Source organism: Branchiostoma belcheri, unplaced genomic scaffold (assembly GCF_001625305.1).
Source record: "Branchiostoma belcheri isolate BF01 breed outbred unplaced genomic scaffold, Haploidv18h27 scaffold40, whole genome shotgun sequence".
Classification (NCBI taxonomy): domain Eukaryota; kingdom Metazoa; phylum Chordata; class Leptocardii; order Amphioxiformes; family Branchiostomatidae; genus Branchiostoma; species Branchiostoma belcheri.
This window is the reverse complement of record NW_017804021.1, coordinates 1,962,660-1,986,129: the sequence shown is the minus strand read 5'-3', so window position 1 is coordinate 1,986,129 and position 23,470 is coordinate 1,962,660. Positions and strand designations below refer to the sequence as shown.

Below are 23,470 nucleotides of genomic sequence, written 5' to 3'. Positions count from 1 at the left end.
AAAGCAACTTACCACAAACCGCCTCAATAATACTGAAAAACAAAGCCTGCGGCACACTCAAAGTATTACTTTTTTTGTCAGAAACGCAGTATAAAGTGGAGGGGATTCATTCCTCAAGCTGACCGACATGGCTTGTAAAGTACGGGATCGTTCTGGGTCCGGAAGTCCAGAAGATGCTGCAGCAAGGATCCATCCATTGAGAAGTACGCAGTATATAGTAGAGGGGATTCATTCCTCAAGCTACCTGACATCTCGGTCTTTTGTCAGAAACGCGTTATAATGAAAATTAACGTTTTGCGTGTGTGTCACAGGCTATGTTTTTTCAGTATTATCGGGCCAGTTCGTGATTGGCTCCGCTTGTAGGAGCTGCGGGTTAGATAGATGAGATGCGGGTTAGATGAGGCTGTCCACGCTGTGAGGTGATCCGTCGATGCTGTCGGCCTCCGCGAAGCTGATGGCCTCTCTCTTCTTCTCCAGCATGTGTTTGAGCGTGAAGATCTCTGCGGAGAGGAGAGAGACCTCCTGACGCAGGTGGCTGTTCTCCGTCTGCAGGTGCGTGGACCGCGAGGTGTGGTAGCTCACCATCATGCGCCGGAGCTCCCTGCTGCGCCGCGCTTTCTCGCTGTTCCGGCGCCGCTTCTCCTGAAGCTCCGGGTCGGCCGGGCTGCCGGGGCGCGGCGGCTGCTGGTGCAGGGAGCGGCGCGCCTCTTCCCGCGGGTTACTGTTGTTCAGGTGCGTGGTGGTGGTCTGCAGTTCGGGGTGGTCGCCGCTAGGGTGCTCTGCTGTACCGCTGAGGACGGGCATGACGGGGGAGTCCGGGGACGTGTCGCTATCGCCGCTGTGGCAGGACGCCGACTCGTCGCGGTGCTGCGCCGACAGCTTCAGGCGGAGTTTGTGCGGCAGGCATTTCTCGTCGCTGCCCCACTTGAGGATGGAGCTGCGGACGGTCGGGCTGAGGCTGGGCGGGCGGGACAGCGGCTCGGCGGGCACCGGCGAGTGGCACTCGCTCAGGCTGCTGTTGTCGTCCTCGGAGGAACCTTTTCTCAACCGCTCGGCCTTGGCGAAGCTGAGGTCTACGGCCTGCGGCGTGAGGCCGCCGACGGGCTGCATTTCCTCCGTCGTGCTCTCAGTGTCCCACTGCGAATGGTCACTACTCAGAACGGGCTGCTGCTGCGGGGGTTTGTCAGCCTCAGCTGCGTCGTACGCGGCTGCAGCGTATCTGGAAGTCGCTAGATGTCGCTGCTGATACTGTAAGTCCCGTTGCCGGTCGTACCAGGCCTGCTGCTGCTGCTCCTGTATGTGCGGGTATCCCGGCGACTGTATCCCCGGGTTTAGGAACGGCTGCGTGTAGACCGCAGCTGTGCGCTCCCCGTGTGTACCGTACACGTGCGGATACTGCACGGGGGCCGGGGGGCTGGGCGGGCCCGACAGGTACTGCCGCTGCTGCGGGCCCGACGTCACTTCCGCCAGCCGCTGCTTCAGCGCGTACATTTCCGCCCGGAGCCGCGCGTTCTCCTGGGTAAGCTGCAGCACGCGCGTCTCCAGCACCATGTCGTTCAGCCGCCGCTTCTCCCGCGACCGCTTCGCCGCTTCGTTGTTCTTGCGGCGCTTGTCCCAGTACGCGTTGTCCTTCTTCTCGTCGGGAATGAACTCCCGCCGCTTCCGGGAACTCAGCACGTCCTTCCGGCGCACGTTCAGCACCCTCTGCAGCTCCAGAGACTCCGTTGGCATGGCAACAGCCTCCCCCATCATCTGGCTGGCGGCGAGGGCGTGGCCGTCGGAGTCGTACGTGCTGTCCGCCGCGTGCGGAACAACGTGTTCGATCCCGTCTTCCTTCACCATGGCAACGCGTTTGAGTGACAGGTGGTGGTTCGGAAGGTGTTCCCCAAGGGTAGGTGCTCGGTCCTCCTCCGGAAGGGTGACCAGAGCTGATCGCTTCTCAAGGCGTGTCTCAAGAAACTCTCGGACCTGAAGAAACACAAAAAGAAGAAAACAAGCCGTTAATGTCTTTGTTGTAAAATAACTGCACACTAAAGCTTACAATCTCAAAAATACAAGATCTTAATTCGACTCTAAAACAGTCAATGATCATATTTCCAACAGAATTCATTGTCATGACTTTGTACTTTGCTAAGGCATGCAAAAAGTCATGAGAACAAAGAAAGAAGCAAGAGGACATTACAATCAACACTCCTGAACTCATTGGAAATATAGACCCAACAGTCTCCTTATATAACAGTACGGTAGAGGAAGGGGACAGACTATATACAGGTCTTCTCTTCGTCACTTCTAGTCGAAAATGAGTCGAGTCTGTCTCCCTGTACATATCCCATCCCACGCGCTTAGCGCAAGATTATCCCAAGGACCAATAGGATCAAAGTATTTACCCCACGTGATCGCATCAGCGACCAACAGGATCAAAGGATTTAGTTCACGTGATCACCTTAACGACCGACAGGTGGTTGTTGGTTGATGCCGGTCGCTCAGGTTCAAAGAAAGGTGACCCAATTAAATACGACCCAAATGTCATTTCTTCCAAACATACGCACCACGTAACCGTCTTCACTAAACCTGTTTGTATATCCAAATTGATGTAGTTTTACCATTTGTAAAACGACGTTACTCTAATGTAATGGTATTTTGATAATGGCTGAGATGTACGGTAAGGAGTGATTGAGTTTAAAGCGTCACGTCGACCCTAGGACAGACGGACGTAAGTGGCTTTGTGCGCGCTGATGAGTTAATGTAATGTGATCACAGCGTGCCCTCATACACGTAGCACACGTAACCACATAGATCTAGAGCGGACTGGATTCAAGCAGATGGGGCACGGTAGTCTGTAACCAAACGCAAAGTATTTACAAACGCGTTTTGGAACGCATCTATTGCTGTACAATGAACCAGTAAGAATTGCCCCAAGGAAGGTGACAGACGATCACTGAAACGTCGGCTGGATAAACCTCTTGGTTGTGTAAAAAAAAGTATCTCTATTTAGTGACTTACCAACCTGATGAAACTATTCCCAGAGGGAGAATAGTTTGCCTTGGGAGTTAGTACATGTATTTGCATTTGCCCACGATGGATAATTGTTACCCTTGCCACAGGCTTACTCCCCTGGAGAATTATTCACCATTTTTTGCACCAGTCTACTGTCCATAACCCCTTAGTATGGCCTGGTGGAGGCTAGGACGTGGCCCAGATTTGCTCTGCGCTACTCTGTACTACACTCTCACCATCCTGGGCAGTAGTAGATAGACGCACAGTCAATTGCACACCAGAAAGACACATTGCTAAACGGCTGGGATTTGTAATAGTTCGCAGCAGATTGGGATATTCAGAGGGCCATATTCAACCAGCATTGCCTCCCGATCTTCTCCAGAACACGGTTGAGTGTTGGTCGTGAGCACGGCTGTTTGTGGTTGGGAGTTGGTCGGAGAGGCTGTTTAGTAAGTCTTTGAAAACCGCCTGTGCCAGCTGTGTATGGAATTTTGACAAATCAAACTTGGCGGAGTCAGCGAACTTGAGTTAGACTAGGCTAAATTCCAGGCTACTCCAAAAACAGCGCCGGCCTAGTTTTTCGAGCGGTCTAGCGCAAAGAAAGTCGCAGAAAGGTCCTGAATGTGTGTCAATGTGCTTTATGTAGAGCAGGCTTCATGTTATATAAAGGCGACCGGACGTTAAATAAGGCCACAACAAGTAATTTTTATGGATGCGCCTTAATTTTCGCCTGATTTTGGAAAAAAAAAACAAGAAATTTTGTTGCCTTCTGACAGTGGCCACCATGCCGAAAATGGGCAAATATGTCTGTTGGCATGCCAAATGGTGGCTGGTAGATGACTATGAAGAGAGGAGACAAGAAAGGGCTCAGATTTAATGTTTTGTTTCTTACTCTGATGCAGTGATATGTGATGTTGGTTGTGTATATGTGATGTTCGCACTGAATCAAAATGTAGAGCAGGCTGTTATATAAAGGCGACCGGACGTTAAATAAGTCACTAACGAGGCCAATTATACAGCGCATCCGCATGCGAACATCCGACCAACCTCCGGTAAATAGATACACATGAGCTGCCACAAAAGTAGCGACTCGGACGACCTGAATTCTGTCACTTTTATTTCTTCACATCTTCCTGTCCAGGGCAAATGTAACAGCTGCTGCCTCATCTTCCTACATTGATGTAGGCGGCAGCTCCAATCCTTGAAAGGTAGCTAGTATCGCTTTGAAGAAAATCAAAACACTTTACGTAACAACCAAGGAAAGGTGACCTCAAAGTAGAGGTTTAAGCTTCCGCTTAGTTTTTAGGCGTTTTCATCGGGCTTTCTTTTAGTACTAGTATTTTGTTTTACCGCAGCGAATCAGGATACTGCCCTGCCAATTTGATATTGTGCAGAATATCTGCTTAGAGGTTACAGAAACTGCACTTCGCCAAGGCAGTGTATTCGTAGTCTGCTGTAGGGCGTGCTCAATGTAGCATTACTAAGGTTATCTTAGGTTGCTATAGCACGCTGCTGCGCTTCCTAGTCACGCATTTATCACCACATCGTGCTGTCCTGCCAACTGCCACCGCTAGGTGGCGTTATTGGACCAGCGGAAGACTGGGATAGCACGGAGACTAAACAATGTATGTAGATCATACATAGATAACTGAGGTAGACCTTATATGCTTTTACTTTAGGGCGCACGCAAATATTGCACATAAGGAGGTACATGTACTGGTCATGACTCATATCATACGGAAGTATTGGCCACACCAGTGGGCCACACCATGGAGCTATTATTTTTGCACGGAAACAAACTGATATTAAAAAATCGTCACCAAATCTGCACACATCTACATCTACGGTAGAAATACGACGCCAGTGGCCGCCGTCATACATGAGAATTTAAAACTATTTAAAAAAAAACAACCTCAAATTACTTCGGTTTCGTATTCAGCAATTCTAAGAATGGACCATTGACCACTTATAAATGCGCTCACCGAAAGAGGAATCCCTCTTCTTCAGAACCGTGCCTATCTAGTTCTATGCCTGAATCAGACACGGTTCTGGATAGTCTCCTTGTATTCAAAAACGTACATTTGCCCCAGGCCCAAAGTTTCAAAGTTTTGCACGATTCTGGATGCGCGTGGACTATCCAGAACCTTGCCTGATCATGCTTCTGGCTTAATTATCATAGTTCCGGATATCACAATCCCTTACCGTATGTCTTGCCTCTCTGAGTCCACCAGACTGCTGTTTGGGTCAAGCAGGCCAAATGATCTATTTGCCCCGTGTAGACCGGGCCGAAGTTAGCCTGGGTACCATCCTATTTGTATGCCGGGGCTGCCATACTCGCTATTCTTAGCTTAGGGTAGCGAGTATGGGAGCCCCGGCATACAAATAGGATGGTACCCTGGCTAGGCCAAAGTCGCCAGTAGATATATATAAACGGCCTGATTACGCCTTACGAAAGATTCATATATAATAGGCTTGACTTTTCTTCACCTTCCACCCACTGACCTAAATCCTATCTAGAGCCACGGGTTATTGACCTGTGCTCGTGACATCTGATCTGACAGCGTGTCTACAAACGTTATTTCCTGACGCAAGCAAAGAAGAGCAGTCCTATCGTGTGTCAAGTCTGCTCACCATTCGTACCTCACTGATAATCACGTCCGTTCTTCGGTTTCTGGTAACCTCAAACAGACTCCTTTGCAGGCTGAATAAATAGTAGAAATCAGCCTGAAAGGAGATGTAATTGGCCAGAGCAGTTGGCCGCCCAGAAAATTTGGTCTCTTCTGTACTTGTTGTGTTGGAATAGAGTTCAACATTTTACCAGAAATTGGACAAATAGACCTCAGGTATTGTATCTCTATATAGCTATAGTGTCCAATTTCCAGCCGCTTCTATAATTCTGCTGAAGTGAGCAATAGTTCCCAATTTCTGGCGCTTTCTTGCCGCTTCTAAGCCTGGTAGAGGCTATCGGAGGTCCTCGTTTCATTTTGCATGTCCACAGCTATGGAAATTCCCGGTCCAATGAGCCTATATATATATATGTCTACAGTACATAGCGGCTACATTTCCTGCCACGAGTCACGACCAGTGGTAGATTTAACCCTCAGTAGTACCTCACTTCCACCTTCGGCCTTATCTTTGCCACAATCGTTTCCGTCATCTAAGGTTGATGACATCTAAGTGGGGTCAACCTTAAATCTTAAATCTTAAGATATCTCCCTTCTTCAAGGAAGTGAGTGAGCGGCTAGAGAAAAAATCGATTTCTTCTTCCGCCGGTTCGGAAAAACATTTCCTCCTGCATTATACATGAGGTCAGTGAACTCTGAGTTATACATCAAAACACGCCGTGCTGTATAAGCAGGGGTTTAGGCTTGGCGTATTTTTGACGTGTTTTCAGCCGTTTTATCAGGCTTTCTTGTAATACTCTTTAGGCCATAGCAAGTAGTTTTTATGGATGACATCAGCGCGCACATTAATTTTAACCTGATTTTGGAAAAAAAAAACAAGTAATTTTGTTGCCCTCTGACAGTGGTCACCATGCCGAAAATGGGCAAAGATGTCTGTTGCCATGCCGGAAGGTGGATGGCAGATAACTATGAAGAGAGGAAACAAGAAAAGGCTCTGATTTACTATTTTGTTTCTTACTTTGATGCAGTTATATGTGATGCTGGCTGTGTACATGTGATGTTCTCACTGAATGAAAACCATTTGTACAATTATTTAGTCAAAATTTGAGATTGTAGGAAGCAGAGATTTAGGCCTGGCTTATTTTTGACGTGTTTTCAGCCGTTTTATCAGGCTTTCTTTGTAATACTCTTCATGTTATCAGCTGGTGTCTAGTTCTGAAGGGTCATGAATGATCTCATTTTATTGATCATCTAATTCAAAGTAGACAACCCCCAGGTATTTCTCAACAAAGTACTTCTACTTTTGTAGTTTGGCATTTGAAACCTTTGAATTCTGTCATCTTCTTCCTAGTTCTAAGAAATTGTCTCTGTAGCTCTCAGACCTCTTTTGACTAATCACGAAGACAGCTGATGTCAAAGTAGACTACCTCCAGTATAGCCTAGTTGCTTGTTGGCTGGGAAGCGACCGAGAAAGCACACTATTAAAATCTAATAGAGCTAGCACCCAAACTAACTCTAGATTTAGAATATATTTCTCCATAGATTCACCTTTCCACAGTTTCACATTTGTTTGAAGCGTTTTAAAGCTTTTATACATACACATGTAATATTCCAGGTCACTTTCCTTAGTACGTGCCATAACCTCGCATATCACTTCCGTGTTTATATTTTCATCCCTGTACCACTATTGGCCTCAGGGCTTGTGCACTCCTTTTCATTCTACAAAGCAGAGCTGAGGTCTTTCTAGCGTTCACTGAACCCTAACTAGGTTTACTGTAATTCACTTTATGTTCACGCTAGCAAAATTTTACGGTCTGAGAAAAATGGACATGTTCACGGAACTATATATTCAATCACGGTGGCAACAGGTGCAGGAAAAGGGAAGTCCAGAGAATTATTTGTTAACTGTAATTATCTCTGTACAGAAGCGACAGTGAAAACAGTCAACATAAAAGTACAGTGAAAAATCAGGAAGTACAGTATACGCAACATTCGCGCATCGGCGTACGTGACAAACACTCTATCTATATTCTATTTTCCCTCCACCTCTACCCAAGGTCGAGTGCCTCTCATCGTTAAAAGTAACGTTTATTTGCGTACGGGTTTAAGGATTTGCACAGTCCCCAAAACCCCCGGGTATATTTTAGAAGAAGATTATTGACACAACAAGCCGCACAGCGTCTATCCTGGGAACGTTTGTTTACGTAAGATCTGTCAGGTCATTCACCCCGGGTATGTCACGTTTACTCTGTTGTCGCTCTGGTTTGTTGCACAAAATACCAAAGCCAAAAAGATGCTTGATCGTGACAGTTTATTGAAGTACCATACAAACCAGTTGTATTTGTATGTGTCTATTCTATTGTAATACAGTTCAGTATAACGTTACAACACATTAAATCATTCTAGTTTGCTGTTCTGATTCAGGGTTCTCACCAGAGCGACAAGATGCTTGATACGTGATATTTTATTGAACTACCAAACAAACCAGTTGTATTCGTATGTGTCTATTCTTCCTGGAGTATACAATAATGCATTGCATACATTACAATTACAGCTAATTATAGAACCAAGTACAGATGCTATAATTTTGACCCCTATGCTAAGTTTCAACCAGCATAGGGGTGTTTTGAGAGGGAGAACGTTCATAAATCTTGCAAAAAATGAGAATATAACTTTAGACTGAAGCTATAGCAAAGGGAAAACCTTAACTTCACAAAGTCTGTTCCTCATTAAACATGAAATAGTGTCTCAGGGGGTTATGCGTTTCAAAATATTTCGGCTCAATGTGCGATTTGATTTGCGCCAGGAAAGTTGCTCTTCTGTACCTGACCCCTATGCTGTGAAACCGTGGCTAGAACACTGCAGAGTGTTTTTTGAAAGCCGTTTGTACGAAATTCTGCGTCTCTACCCGTGGTTTAATTCCTTGGAAGGTTTATTTTTACACACGGCGAGCCACCCGGACAGTGAACCCGGCATGATTGATTGTGTGTGTGTACTGTTACAGCCGCAGCTTTTTATAGGCTTTTTAATCTCTCAAGTTTCGTAATAATAATCTCAAATCAGACCCTATGGTGGCAAGACGATATCCATTGGCTGTAGAGGAGTGACCATTGCCATCCTGTAACCATTTGCCTAATTGTGACAGCTCTGGCCAATGGATACTTATATCAGGCTTTTTTTAATGACGGCATATCTCCGAGTTTAGTAATAATGATAATTTCCAAGAAGATCCTATGCTGGCAAGACTGTATCCATTAGCCACAATGTAACCATTTGCCACTGGGGCTAATTTCACAACTCTGGCCAATGGATACTGTCTTGCCACCGTAGGATCTGCTTGGAAATTATATCAGTTGTATCTCAACACTCTGTCTCTGTTTCTTGTGTGCAGCATCCGTACGGCGAACTGATATTCCATTAAAAGAAAAACTCATAAGCCTAAAACATGCAGATTCTTGAAAAAAAAACACCAAGCTTCACCAATATCGCGGATGACAAAGGTAGAAGAAAAAGAGCCATAGAGCCTGCTAGAGAAGCTAGTAACAGCCACACATATGCCTGGGGTTTTAGGCTTCATTTTCTCACCCTATTAATATTTCTATTTCTACAGGCTCTGCAATGCCTGGTTCTAATATTACGCTTCGGGGCAGAGTTAAATTTACGGAACGGTCCTCAGATGCCGGCTACATAATCAGGAGGTCAGTAAACTCAAGTGAACCCTACATGCATGCCATTTCGGTAACAGGGCGTGAGGGATTTTTCCTGTCCAGGCAATCAATCAATCAATCAATCAATCAATCAATCAATCAATCGTTTGTAAGCACCAGGGTCTGTTGATATCCGCAAATTCAAAGTAGTCAAAAATTTTGCTTGGGGCTTTAGAAAAAAAAAACTTTTTGCAAATATCTAAGGACTCATCGAACGATTGTCCTTGACTTACTACAGAGTGGTCCTTTATGCGCCACAGCGAGTAGATTTTATGGATCTTTTAAATTGGAAATCCTATATACAAGTATAAATATGTCTGGAGCGTTTTTCAGATACCTGCTACATAATTAGGAGGTCATTCAACTCTGATCATACGGCAACCCTACATGGCTACAACGTGGCCTTTTGTGCGCCATCGCAAGTATCCATTTTATGGATGTGTTACATCAAGGTATTTAACCTTCTTGGTAATTAGGAGGTCATTGAACTGAGATCCAGAGTCAACCCTACAATACTGCAACGTGGTCTTGCAAGTAAATTGGAAGTAAATTTTATACATGTGTTGCATCGTAATTGCTATATATGCTACTTAATTAGGAGGTCATTCAACCCAGAACTAGCGTCAACCCTACATGTATGTTCTTTCCATAATCAGGTATATATTTCCCGTTTCCAAAAGTATATATTTTCCATTTCAACAATACTTGCAGAATTTCAAAGTCGTCAGAGGTTTTGCATGTGATTTGAAAAACAAAATACCATTAATACTACAACGTTACACCTTTAAGCCCATAGCAAGTAATTTTTTTTATAGCGGACATTTCTTAAATTGTATTGTTGTTGTTTTTGTTTTTCTTTATTTGTTTATTGTATTAGAAAAATTCTAGAAGGGTAGCACACACAGGGTGTATCTTACTAATGGGGATTCTAACTACATAAGCGAAGGTATCATCTCCATGATACCGTTATACCCCATACACGCCCACGCGCGATTTACTGTCACAAAATCCACTTTAGGAGTTATTGGTGCGCCCTCATTCAGCGCCCAACACGGCATGCCCATATTTGGTAGGCGGTGGCGCGAACACGTAGGGAGCGGATATAACCGCCATTTATTCTAGCTGAGGCTTCTTCAAAACAGTTGTCTGTTTCACGTACACTTTCTACTATTTTTTTATTCTTCAATGTGGGGTCGTGTGGCGCAGTCGGTAGCGCGTTCGGCTCACACCCCAGAGGTTGTGGGTTCGAACCCTGCCCATGTCACCGATCTTGTGCCCTTGGGAAAGGCACTTTACACGACTTTCCTCACTTCACTCAGGTGAAAATGAGTACCTAGCTTCGGTTAGGGACGTCCCTCGGATAGGACGTTAAATGGAGGTCCCGTGTTTGGGAGAGCCACACCCCATGCACGTTAAAGAACCCACCGCACTTATCGAAAAGAGTAGGGGATCTTCCCGGTGTGAGTGGTTCAAAAACTTACAGTCCGGTCTTACGCAGCTTGTACATGTGCGCACATGTACAAAACTGGTGTGTTACGCCTGAAGGCGGTTTACCGGTTATGCGAAACAAACAAACAAAACAAACAATACACAACAAAACAGTAACAAGGACAGTGTGGCGCTGCACTCAAGTTTATTCCAGCGGAGGCTTCTTCAAACCAAGTCTCTGTTTGACGTACAAATACGCAAAAAAAAAACAGGTACTCAGGCAACTGGATATGGCTTTTTTGGAAACGCTCAGACGTTTCAGGTAGCATCCACTACCTTTCGCCAGTGACACTGATTTTGTGCGTATTGTGTTTTGGCGTATCTTATTACCTGGATGTTTAACCTTCACTGATGTTTCATGTACAAATGTTTCTTGTGATCTCGATATTATGTAAGTAATGATTCTAATGTAACTATAAAAAATCATGTTAACATGCAACTGTAACATGCAAGTTGATTGTATAATAAATCTGAATCTAGCTATAGACTATAAAAACACTCGTTGCAAAATAGTTAAATTTAGCCAAAGAGTCTTAGAATAATTTGCCGAATTGTACTCTCCAAGTCCCCCTAAGAGGGCATGGGGGCTCTGTTTCAACCACGACAAGGAACGACCTTTTTACATAAGAAAGAGGTCTTAGCGACACCGCCAAACTAGTTTAAACTCCGCCTGGCCAAATGCTAAAAGTCAAAATTGACGTCGGAGTAAAAACGTTAAAATGTCAGATGCACAGTTCTCGGAAAGACGATATGCTTTTAATCCACAATTTTGTCTAAAAACAGAAACAGATCTAACAGACGCCCTGGTACTTAAAGTCAAGACTGACGTACAAGAAATATGAATAGGTCAGAGTGACATGGCCAGATGGTGTTTTCGCTTTCATCTACTTAGAAACAAACAAAGACTGAATGTCAACCGTTGCTGGCAGATCAGATGTGATGTCAGAGTTCTGAACTAGAGAGGTAACATTTGCAAAGCAAATACATAATGTTTACCTTTACATGAAGATGCCCTGGCTCAAGAAACTACTGCTCTGTTTCTTCTTACTCAAACATATTCATAGTTTACGTGGTGACCAGCCCCTCCAATTCTAACCTGAAACTTGCTACATAATGTAACCTAACACCACAGGGTGTCTGCTACAGCACCAGTTACCATAGTGACAGACGTCTGGTCCAGGTCATTGACCTTTTTTTGTTTGGAGAAGAATAAGAAGAGGAAGAAGAAACCGAGTAAAAACAATTTTCCTTCTTCAAAGGTAAAAATAAAAAATGTGCCCCGATACTAAAAGTCACTACTGACGTCAAAATAATCTGAACAGGTCACAGAAAATCCGCTAGAAATTATAAAACCAAGGGATTCCGTATGACCTGTTTCTAAAAGTCAGTCCTGACGCACAAGATTTTTGGGTCAAGGCAAGAAAGTCGGCATCTCTTTTATGTTTTAAGAACAAACTAGCCTCCATAGCATGCCAAAAACTGGGGGTTTTGAGGGTCTTCAGGGTCTTTGGGAGCTTTTATGTGCTATTTTCTGATTGCATATAGACTACATAGCCGGCCTGGTTGATTTACCCCCGTTTTTTAGAACTGGGATAATCAGAAAACAGCCGAAGACCACCAAACCCCCAGTTCTATAAGCCTGCTACGGAGGTTAAGAACAAACAGGGTTAAACATAAGCAACGCCTTCAGACTATTCATGAAGCTAAAAGTCATTAATGACGCCAGAGCCGCTTAAATAGGTCATATTGCGAGAGGGCCTATGTTTTAGCTCAAATTTCAAATGGTTTTTATTTTTTATTTTTTGGACTTTCAAGAAATCCATTTTTTTATGTTCTTCGCAGAAGGAAATCATATTGTTTTTGCCTTATTTCTTCTTCGTCTTCTGCAGACATCAAAGGTCAATGACCTGGACCAGTTACCATGGTAACTGTTGCTGTTGACGACTCTACAAAGATAAACAGATAAAGGCCTCATCATGCCAATTCATTTTTCTTTATTCACGTTAATCTTCTTATCCCCCGCTTGCTACAATCAGATTTCTGCGAAAATTCGAGAACCAATAAATCAAATTGTCGCGAGAAATCAAAGCCTGCACGTTGCCCTGTGCTATGATTATATAAATAACAAAGTCAGGTTGCCCCGCTACTAAAAGTCAGGTCGGACGTCAGAGTAAATTGTGTAGGTCGGATTAACATCACGTTTTCAATCTAAACCTACAAAAAACAGTCTTTAAATGTTACCGCGCCCGTCAGAAGACTTACCCAGCCCGGATGCCCTGATACTAAAAGCCATTTCTGACGCTCGACCCGGGCTGTTGTATAGGTCAGGCGCATTTGGCTTATGTAAAAACGCTTTAACCATGCATTTATGTCTGCCAAGTCACGTTATCGCTAAGCCGGTGGATAGGTCGCCGCCAGTGTAACATTTCGCGTTTTCCGGGGTCGAGGCGGCACTGGGGGATTTGTTTCCGTACCAACGGAGTCTGGAGAAGCCTGGCTAAGCGCGCCGGGCGGCCGGCTGGAGAGCCTGGGCTGTCCGCACGTGTACAGAGCAAATCCCTGGAAAAGTGCGCTGCTATTATTACCCTCGATAAAAAGGTCTTGTTTTGCGAGGGTTGTTGGAGCTAAGTAATAGAAACTGTATCTCTGTGGCTTGTATAACCGCCCTTCGGCGTAACACACCAGCTGCTATACCTGTATCTGTGTAGCCTGTGTAACCACCATTTGGCGTAACACACCAGTTAGATAACTTAGAAAGTACCGTACTTTGCATCGTTTAGAATGGTTCTTCAGGCTACTTCTTCTTTTGCCGCAGTCATTAAAATGGTATTTAAGTTGAGTATGATAACTCAAAACGCTATGGATGAATTGTTCTGACAATTCTTGTGTAATTAGTTCGTGAACTATCAAAGAAATGGTGAGAAGTTGGCCCCCTGGTGGCTGTCCTTGGCACTGCAGCACAACTAAAGATCCTACCGGCCGAAAAAAAGAAACTTGACACATTTCCGTGACCACAAACAAACTACTGACCTGTGACGTGCAAAAAGCTTATTTCTAAGAGAGTTTAAGAAGTCGTGACGTTCTGAGTTTTCCTTTGGTTCATTTTCTTCCTCCGTTTGAAGCTGCGTCGCTTGAAACGCGTTCGAATCGGGCAAAAAGCGACGCAGAATGCCAGAAAACACACACAATCGGGTGCACATCCGCCGGTGGGTGAGGTGTAAAGGCCGTTCCGGAGGTTTTGTTTGTTTGATCACGTTCAGAAGCCGGCTGTGACATTTGGCTGGGTTTGATGTGCCTCAAAGTGTACACATCACACACATGCTATCACACCATTCCCTAGCACAAACAGCACGGGCTGTTAGGTGGAAGGGAGACCTCCATGGTCTGAATGGGTTTGGGTTAGGATCAGGCACGGTTCTGGATAGTCTCACACACACACACACACACACACACACACACACACACAAACACAAACACACACTCACTCACCTCCAAGCAGATGTTGGAAGACAGGTCGTGTTTCACAAATATAAAAAATGAAAATGAATTTCCCCAACTTTCTCTCTCTAAAAAAAAAAAAAAACAGTTCACGATTTGCCAGTACCACTGGCTGCCTCTAGGCTAAGCCGACAGACACCGAAGCGCCCTATTTGGCAGGTTTCCATGTGTTTTTCGCCGCCGGTGCAGATAAGACGGTTTCAGCCGGCAGGGGCGAGTTTATAAATAGATTCTGATGATGGCTGCATCAGTAGGATACGGGAAGGTTCGAGAAAAACCTTGAATACTAATATCTGTGTACCGCCCTTCACATCACACGTTTAGGTTTGGTGGAAAGAATGTCTAAATTACAAGGGAACAAGGTTGGGAGCTATACATTTCAATGCCTCACTGAATAAATATAATATAAATAGATATACATATTTATAACGCTGATTATGTAAGTTCCATATGTCATTTGAAAACGTGGAATTCACCCTATGTAATATCATTTTTATATCTGCTACAACGGTGATAGTTATGAATGGATGTTCAGCTTGATACATTTGTGGAAAGTACATTATTTAACTAATTTTAGGACGTATTTTAAAATAAATTCATGGTATTTGTGATATTTTACACAGGAGCGCGGTTATGCAAAATGGCGGCGGTCATGTAGCAACAGTCAATGTCAGCGGTGTCGGGTTACATCACGTGACCGGGGTGAATCTCCTTATGTAACAGCTGACGACCTTGAGGGGTCAATGACCGCCATGAAGGTCAGGCTTGGCAAACAGCGGACAAATCTAGGCACTCGCGCTAGACGGTATACATAGTGATACGATAGTGGAAACCGAGAAAAACAAGGCTCTGATTTCATTCTCAGCAACCCGAGCGAAAGCTATACCAGGAAACGGAGTGTCTGCAAAAGAGAGATCTTTGGATAATAAAAAACGAAATTCAATCCCCTCGAACCACCCCCAAAATAGCCCCAGGTCACGACCCTAACACGTGTTCAACGTAGCCTAGATACCAGACTTTGTCAGGGGTGTAAACAGGCCAGCTCCTCAGCTCCAGGGCCAACATAATGTATTACCCCACGAAATTTTACCATAGACCCCTGAATTACACAACGTTTATATAATTTATCAAGTTGCATAATTTCTCAGGGTCTAGTTCGGGGTGGGCGTGAGGAATTGGGAGGGGGTATGCTGGCCCTAGAGTTAACATGGAGTTAAGTAGCTGTCCTATAGACCCTTGGAACAGTCTGCCACCCAGGCTATTTCGATCTTGACTGTGAAAACAAGCCGGCCGTCGGCAGTATACATAAAACAACCAACGGCACAGTCTAAATATACCAGCGGTCTAGGCTGCGATACTGCTTCTAGGTCCTTCTATTAGTCTCTAACAGGTCTCACTGAGGACTTCACTGATGCTAGAAATTGGCCAAATTTGAGTGGATGATGAAAAACACTTGTCAAGAAATGTACGTTTGCCAACAATCTGTGCCGTGCACTATAGCTAATACGTCGCGTCTGTACATGAATAGGGAAGTGATGTAATATTTATTCAGGCCCCGAGACACACGACTAATATTCTTGTGGTTTGGGGGGAACAAACTCAGACAAAATTTTACGGATAGAATTCTCTAGAAACTAACCTCTTCCAGACCTCTTGCTGGATTGGAAAAAAGTTGATATTGGTCGAAATAGCCCCTACCGTATCTCACCAGAATTTTGTAGGGGAGAAGTGCTCCCAAATCCGTTGATGTCGCGAAAAAAATTTGTTTTTTCATGAAAATACTAAGAGAAAACCCTTACTTTGAATATTTTGCGACAGGTGCTAGGATTTTGGGGAGAGGGCCTTGCTTCATTGCTTGGGGAGAGCTCTGGACTGCCACGTATTTCATTGTTAGATAGACAAGTGAGAATTCTTGGCTGAGATTTCGGTCGGGAGTCCTGCCAGGATGACTGCAGGCGCGGATGTCGTAACTTTGACCGTCTGTGTTCCCTTAGCCTGGTAGCCAGACCACCGTACGCTCAGCGGTAGCTCTACGGCGCTGAAAGTGTTGCCCGCCCGCCCAGGGCCTTTAGCACACACCGGTTTATTATTATTTTTTTACGGGGATGGTTTCAACATCACTTCGCATGATTTAGACAGGCAGGCTGGAAAGATATTCTTGGAAAGACAGCATATCTGTCTGTATCTGTATCTGTATAGCCTTCGACGTATTATAACACACAAGCTTCGCAGGCACGCGGCGCGGCGGCAGCTGGCTACACTACATCAGTAATATCAGGAGCTAGAAACCTAATAAGATGCTAAGTAGAACTGTGGCCGGTAAAACACCTCTAAGCCGGCCTGGTTTTTCTACTGGCTCCCCTGCCATCTCATCTGTCTTTTTGGCCGATTTCTACTCTTTCCAGCCGCTTCCCAGCAGGTTTAATAGGCTGTTCTGGCGGCACCTGTGTGCATATTAATTTTTTTGGTACAGTTCGCTGACCGGCGCTCAGGCGGCCAGTGCACTCAGTCCAGCCGGCAGAAAGGCGCCGAGCGGAGCCCCGCGAGTAGCGAACGCTAGTCTAACTGCCATTCTCCTTTTTTCAATTTCTTACACAGGGCGAGATAGGTACATACATAAGGACTAAAGTATTTTATGTCCTACCTGGGCCGCGATTACGTTCGATACGGGTGTTCCGGCCCGTGTGATAACTAGCGGTACAGCCCGGGGGTTCTGAACGCGTACGGCCCGGCCCTTCCAAATGTTCCATAGACAGATTCGAACGCGTTTCGCCCTAACCGCGTGCAACGCTTCCGAAAATTCGAATGCAAAATTCGGACGTTGGAATTGATGTTGTTGCGTTTTTTTGGATTAGGGACACCAAATTTTTGCTCATTTCGCATTGAAAGGCGCGTTTTCTTGGGTGGGTATGACATAAATAAAATACAACACGGTGTATTCCGCATCACCCTGGGTCCCAGCCCTCCCGCGGATCGGATCACCCTCCGGCCTTCGGCCGTCGGGCGATCCGACGCGCGGTCGGGCTGGTACCTCGGGCGATACGGAATACACCGTGTTGTATTCTATATGTACATCCTTATGATAGCTCCTTCCTCGGTTGCAAAATAAGCTACTTATTCAGAGCAACAATTGGACCGACAAATTTACTAAAAACCTGTACCCAATATTCCTTTTCGGACGAATAGAAACTGCCTTCTTTTTTTTTTTTAGTCTGACTATCATTCTCCATTCTTACACAAGGCGTGATCAGTACACATAAGGACGAAAGTATTGTATATCCTATGTTCTAGCTTCCTATGTTCCCCTTCCTCGATTGTAATATAAGCTAGTTATTCAGAGTAACAGGTGGACCGAAAATTTACTAAAACCTTTACCCAATATTCCTTTTCGGACGAATAGAAACTGCCTTCTTTTTTCCAATTGCCAGCGAGGCTATGCCGTCGCCAAGCCTGCTAACCAAGGCTAAATCCCACGAGCCTATATCCGTCACGACTCCTTGTACCGAGGTTAAGATACATGCCAAACGCCCGCCCCAAAGTCTGGTAAACAGACTAACCCATATCTTTAGTGCCCACCCCAAAGCCTGGTTCCGAGGCTACAATATATGTTACCGCCCACCCCAAAGCCTGGTATGGAGACTAACCCACATCTTTGTTAGCCGCTCCAAATCCTGGTCCCAGCTTAAACTATTGTTATCCCCTCCCCGAAGTCTGGTACCGAGGCTATATACCACAACCCTTGAACCCGAGCCGAAACCTGCAGTAGCAGCGCTAACCATTTGTCAGGGTGCCCGCCCCGAAGCCTGTTAGCGAGGCTACAGCCGCGGGTGCAGTGCCCCTGTGTTGCCGGTCAGTGACCCCAGATCGGCAGCGCCTCACGACTCCACTAGACCGGCTGCACACTGCGCTCCGAAAAACAACCAGGATTTTTCCTCGTGTAACAGTGGGGGGTTTATAGGCGCTACCAACTGACCCGGCCGAGGGGTCTAGACCTTTTCGGCTGAGTGGTTAGAGCGCCGGCATGTGGACTGGTGCTCGGGAGGGTGTGGGTTCGTACCCCGGCCCGCGCCCGGGACCAGGAGGGTTTTTATCTGTTTCTACTCGCTCCTCCTGTTTCTCACACACGTTTTCCAAACCGGGCTATGAAATGATCATCTCTGAGCGGTTTGCTGTGATTTTGGCTCATTTATTTTCGCGAGATTTGTAGAATTTTGTGAATCTGTGTCGTTCCTTTTTTTCGGTAGAATACAGGTGACAAAATGTTTACAATCTTCGAGCTAATAAGTATTTTCGTAAATTCAGCTCGTTTTTTCGGTCCGTTTTCCACATTTTCAAAGATTTAATACCCCTGTTTTTGTGAATCTGATTAATCGTTTTACGCAACAAACATCTATCCTCACTGTCTGTACAGTAACTCAAAACATTTGAGTGGCTCCCACGAGCCTTGTTTTGTGGTGAACATGAAGTAAATTCTAAAACAATCAAAATCTTTCTAGTCGAGCATGTCATGACGTCCGCATCCTGACATGTCGAACAAACAACTGTCATCTTCCAAAGATCTCAAATCAATTCCGCGCAATTAACCAGAACTGTGACGTGGTTAGCGACCTTTAATCGCCGCTTAAAATAGCGCTGAAATTAGAGAATAATTACGTCAAGCAGCACACATAAAACCCGCGGGGCGACAAGCTGGCTTATATCTGACCTATTTCGGTCCAGTGGACGATTTTATCACTCTAACAAGTTCCACATTTTTTGTATCAAACCCTCAAAAAATCTGCACCGATCTCCAGACACGTTTTGAAGCGTTTCTAGTCGCGAAAACGCTGGAAAATAACAAGACTGTCTGAAGTTTTCTTGCCGTCCCCAGTTTGGTTCACGGACGGAAGGTGCAAAATAATCTCCACCAGACTCTTTTGCAGGGTGAATAAATCGTAGAAATCGGCCTAAAAGGGGGGATATAACTTGCCAATTGGCCGGGAAACTCCTCTGGCTAATTGTATCCCCCTTTTAGGCCGATCTGTACGATTTATTCGGCCTGCAAAAGGAGTCTGGTGGAGACTAGAGAGAGAGAAAAACAAGACCGGCAGACCCGGGATTTGGGGAATTCACCGCCTCAGGGAACGGTTTCCATGGGAACGGATCTTTTGTGGTGATCACAACACAAGAGCCGAGAAAGCAGCGAAAACGTCATTATAGACATGGGTGGGACTTGTAGCTCTAACCAAATCTTGTAAGAACGTAAATAACTTATGAAATGAGGAGATTGACTGTACATGCAAGCTATTAAGGGGGGGGGGGGCGCACATGTCAACCCTAAAACGAGGTGACAGCGCTACTGAGAAAGCCTAGCCCGGCTTAAAATAACCAGTAATAATAGGGTAAAAACATGCCACAATGTGACAATACAAGCCTAACCTGCTATTCTCTAGTACCGTCCCAAAGCAACTTACAGTACACCAATACCGTACTAGTGGCGCCATCCTATTATAATTTATCGGAGCTCCCATACGATTTTTGTTCGGTAGCGAGACACTATCATTACGAGAGCGCCGGTATCAAAACTGTTTCAGACTGCACCCAGGCTAGCTAAACCACCGTCAGAACTAGCCGCTTCTAAAAGCTGGCATGTTTTCAGACATCCATCCAAATGCGGGCACAGACATCTATCAGAAAAGATAACAACCTACCGTACACTGAGAAACCACCAATCTCTCAGTAGGCAGCCAGAAAAGTCAGCTATTAATTAAACTCTGCGCGAACTAAAAACAAAATCACAGCCCACGATCTACTAGACCAAAAATTTCCAGCCGCCGAAAATACTCGCTAGCTAGCCGGCTGCACCCCGGATGTTCTGAGCTATACTTGGCTGGAAAACAGCCTTGTAGGGTCGCGTTATGTCATCCCCACTCTCTGAGTCAGCTGCAGGGACATTATAATGATATAGAGCGCTCCCTGCTATGTAACAGCCTGTGATAGCTCTCAGTACATTTGAGTCCCTGTTAGTAGGCATTCAACTACGTTACATCATCTGGTCGTATTCAACAATACAAATTGGTTTAAAAATAGACATAATTCGCTGCAATGGTATATAATCTGAAGACTTGCATCATATTTTGTATTTCTGGGTTGTAGTTCACCCTACGAAAATCGCTGCACGTTTTGTTGTGCAAATAAACAAACCTTCTTTATATAAATAGCAGCGCCTGCTATGAAATATAAACAAGCTATCGCTTCAGAAATCTAATAAGATTGAGCCCACGTCAGGAAGTGGTGTAGAAGAAAGCACACCCCCATACAGACCCCCCAGAAACGCGCGCGAATTATTCATAGCGGTCATTATCATGTTGCAATGTCAGGGTCGACTGAGGACAACAAACCCCGTTCCCTCTCTCTCTCCTACTGCGGGCGGGCAAAACATTCCCGCCGGCGGGAAAAAAACACCCCCGAAAACCCACAATTCGTCCTACCTGTAAAATGGAGATCGTGGCTGCTCCGTAAGAAAGTCCACGGCGTCTGGCGAGGCGAGTTTACCGGCAGGAAAAACAAGGAAAAGTGCCCGGGTAGAACCGACCGAGCGCTCACACAACCGGGTACTGAGCGAGCAGGGAAACTAGGTCGCTGCGCCCGGTGGAACGTTCCAAGTTTCACTCACGGGGGGTGGCTGATCTTTTATTATAATCAATTACTACATCAATATAACCCCGTATTCTACTACTGCAAAATATGTTGTATAATATGTACTTGTAATGTATAAAATAATGTTTTATTGTTATGTTTTATTTAACGAAAGACAAAGATTTTTTAAAACGTCCCCCCCCCGTCAAGGACTGACATGCAGCGGTCCAACGGGAAGATCGACCCGACATTACCGTAGCGTAACTGGCGCGCTGTGATTGGTCGGCATCCACATAATTACATAATCACCAATTCCGTGCCAGCTCATTACCCATTCCGCAACCAGTCCTCGCAAACATGTCACAGATCGCACAACAAACGACACAAACACACAAAAACGCGGGGTCTGTGTGACCTTCCGACGTTCTTTTTTTTTAATCCCAGGTGAGTTAGGGGAAGGTTTCGTGCAGTACGTGCGAGTCTGGCAGGTGAAAATGGCGGATTCCGGCTCAGGCGGGCTGTCGGGTTGACCCTCACGGTGACCTTGCGGCTTATTTATCGTCTGCAGCCCTGGATACGTGTCAGCGGCAGACGACACATCCCTGTTACGTAATGCCAAGAATTCGCGCGGGGGTAACCCAAGGTTGTTCGCCCAAGACACCCTCTCGTGTCGCCTGGAAAAACCTCATCTCCTTTAAGGTCGTTCAATCGATCCTAGAGGGATGGCACGGAATGCCAAAACCGGCCCGCGCGCGCTGATTGGTCCGCTGGGGGGGTCACCCGAGGTCAGACACTCCGCGGGGAGACACCCGATACCCCGGCCCGCTCTATTTTCGCGGTTACGCAATCCGTTGCCATGGCGACGGTGTGGGCCCAGAAGTAGGCCACCTCGGTTCAAGTTGAAGGTGACTGGAATCCGGGATGGCCGGGCAAGGGCGGGAAAAGTGGTGCTTTGGCGGTAAAGCTGGCATAAAAACACCACTTAACAGGCCTCGAAATTAACTTTTCTTCCTATTGTCCCAGCACTGTCCCAAAAATAAATTTCAATTGTCCCGAAGTGAGGATGAAGTGTCCCAACCTGTTTTTTTGGGTATGACTTCAACTTCAAGTCAACTTTAATTTGCGTATGTTCACTCCCAGGCGCACTATAATTGCAGAGTAGACAGACATTTTTTTTTTTTTTTGGGGGGGGGGACTTTTCCGGATCCAAAATCGTGTGCCTGATATACAAACAAAAAAAGGCCTGACATTCTGATTTTGATTATTTTTCTATATTGCCCCAAAAAAGTCCCAAAGTGTCTATTTAGAAAATGTGTCCAAGCCTAAATTTTAGTAGTCAGTGGCCATTGGACCAGCTTTAGTTTCGAGCCCTGCACTAGTGGCGCCAGGACACAAAACGTGCTCAGCATGAGTGATGAGGCCGTTGCCATTGGTTACGTGATTATTCCTTTGATATACGCCGGTGAAGGTTAGACATCCAGGTAATGAGATACACAAGGATGTTGTTGCTCAAGCAACTGGATACATTTCATTTTTCAAAACCTATCCTGTTGCTCCTTGTGTAGTCCTTTGATGATTTGCTTGGTGATAGTTGTTGTAATGTACGTGTAAATGTTTGTCTTGTCAGCAGGGCAAGCCCTTAATAATATCCGCATGGCTAGTTGGGCTGCCCTGGCTGTACAAATTGTCTTTTACAGCCAAACAAATAAATAAATAGTTAACGTTTTTGAGGCATCAAAAAGGACGTCGATGACGGATGACAATTCTTAAGGTCAGCTACAAACCACAAGATATAAATACAAAATGAATTTTAAAATTCTGCTTACTAAATTATAAGGGCTAACATCATATCAGTAAATCTGTAATGACAATCAGGTTAAAAATAAAAACATAAAAAAAGTCTAGTTTCTCCTGTCTAGTTATCCTTGATTTTTATTTTGTTATAACCAAATTTAAAACTGACAATTAGTATTTTTCGTGCTGTATTCTAAACTTTGTACTATTAGCTCATGCCTATATTTGGTCATGAGGGACTCAGAATCAATCGGTCCACAGGTCACTTTTCGCGGGGTTACAAAAGAGAGGGCAAAGGTCAATGACAAACAAAGGTATAGAATACATGGTTGAAGTCCTTTTGACTCTTAAGCAAAGGATGGATCCTAGACCCTTACCCCTAAACTCAAATTTTAATCGTTGTCTCTTCAGATATATACGTGTGTGTCTAAAGCTACGACAAGGCGCGTTAAAGAGCCCAACACACTTATCAAGAAGAGTAGGGGTGACTTGGTGTGGTTGTCTACATGGCATCTCGAGTCATAGCGAAGGCGCATCCTACAACTAGCTGTATACTTGCAAAAGCATCATACTTCAATTGACTGCTGTATTATTATTTGTTTTGCTAAAAGAACCCACCACGCTTATGTTCAAAGAATTTATTTGAAGCCAACTTCTAAACATTTGCGAGCCACAATTCACTTTTTCCGCATATGTATATTCTACGTTTGATTTCTAGCGTGTCCTGTAATTCTGTGAAAAAAA

At 45.1% G+C, this 23,470-nt stretch overlaps 1 protein-coding gene across 1 annotated transcript; it reads right to left on the bottom strand.

Moving 5' to 3' along the window:
* Positions 1 to 322: 322 nt before the first annotated feature.
* On the bottom strand, positions 323 to 20,041 carry LOC109477564 (nuclear factor interleukin-3-regulated protein-like). The gene is made up of 2 exons (XM_019778887.1): positions 20,005 to 20,041; positions 323 to 1,968 (listed from the first exon to the last, which is right to left on the bottom strand). The coding sequence occupies exon 2, from the start codon at positions 1,840 to 1,842 to the stop codon at positions 394 to 396; it is 1,449 nt and encodes a 482-aa protein (XP_019634446.1). The 5' UTR covers positions 1,843 to 1,968; positions 20,005 to 20,041; the 3' UTR covers positions 323 to 393.
* Positions 20,042 to 23,470: the final 3,429 nt, after the last annotated feature.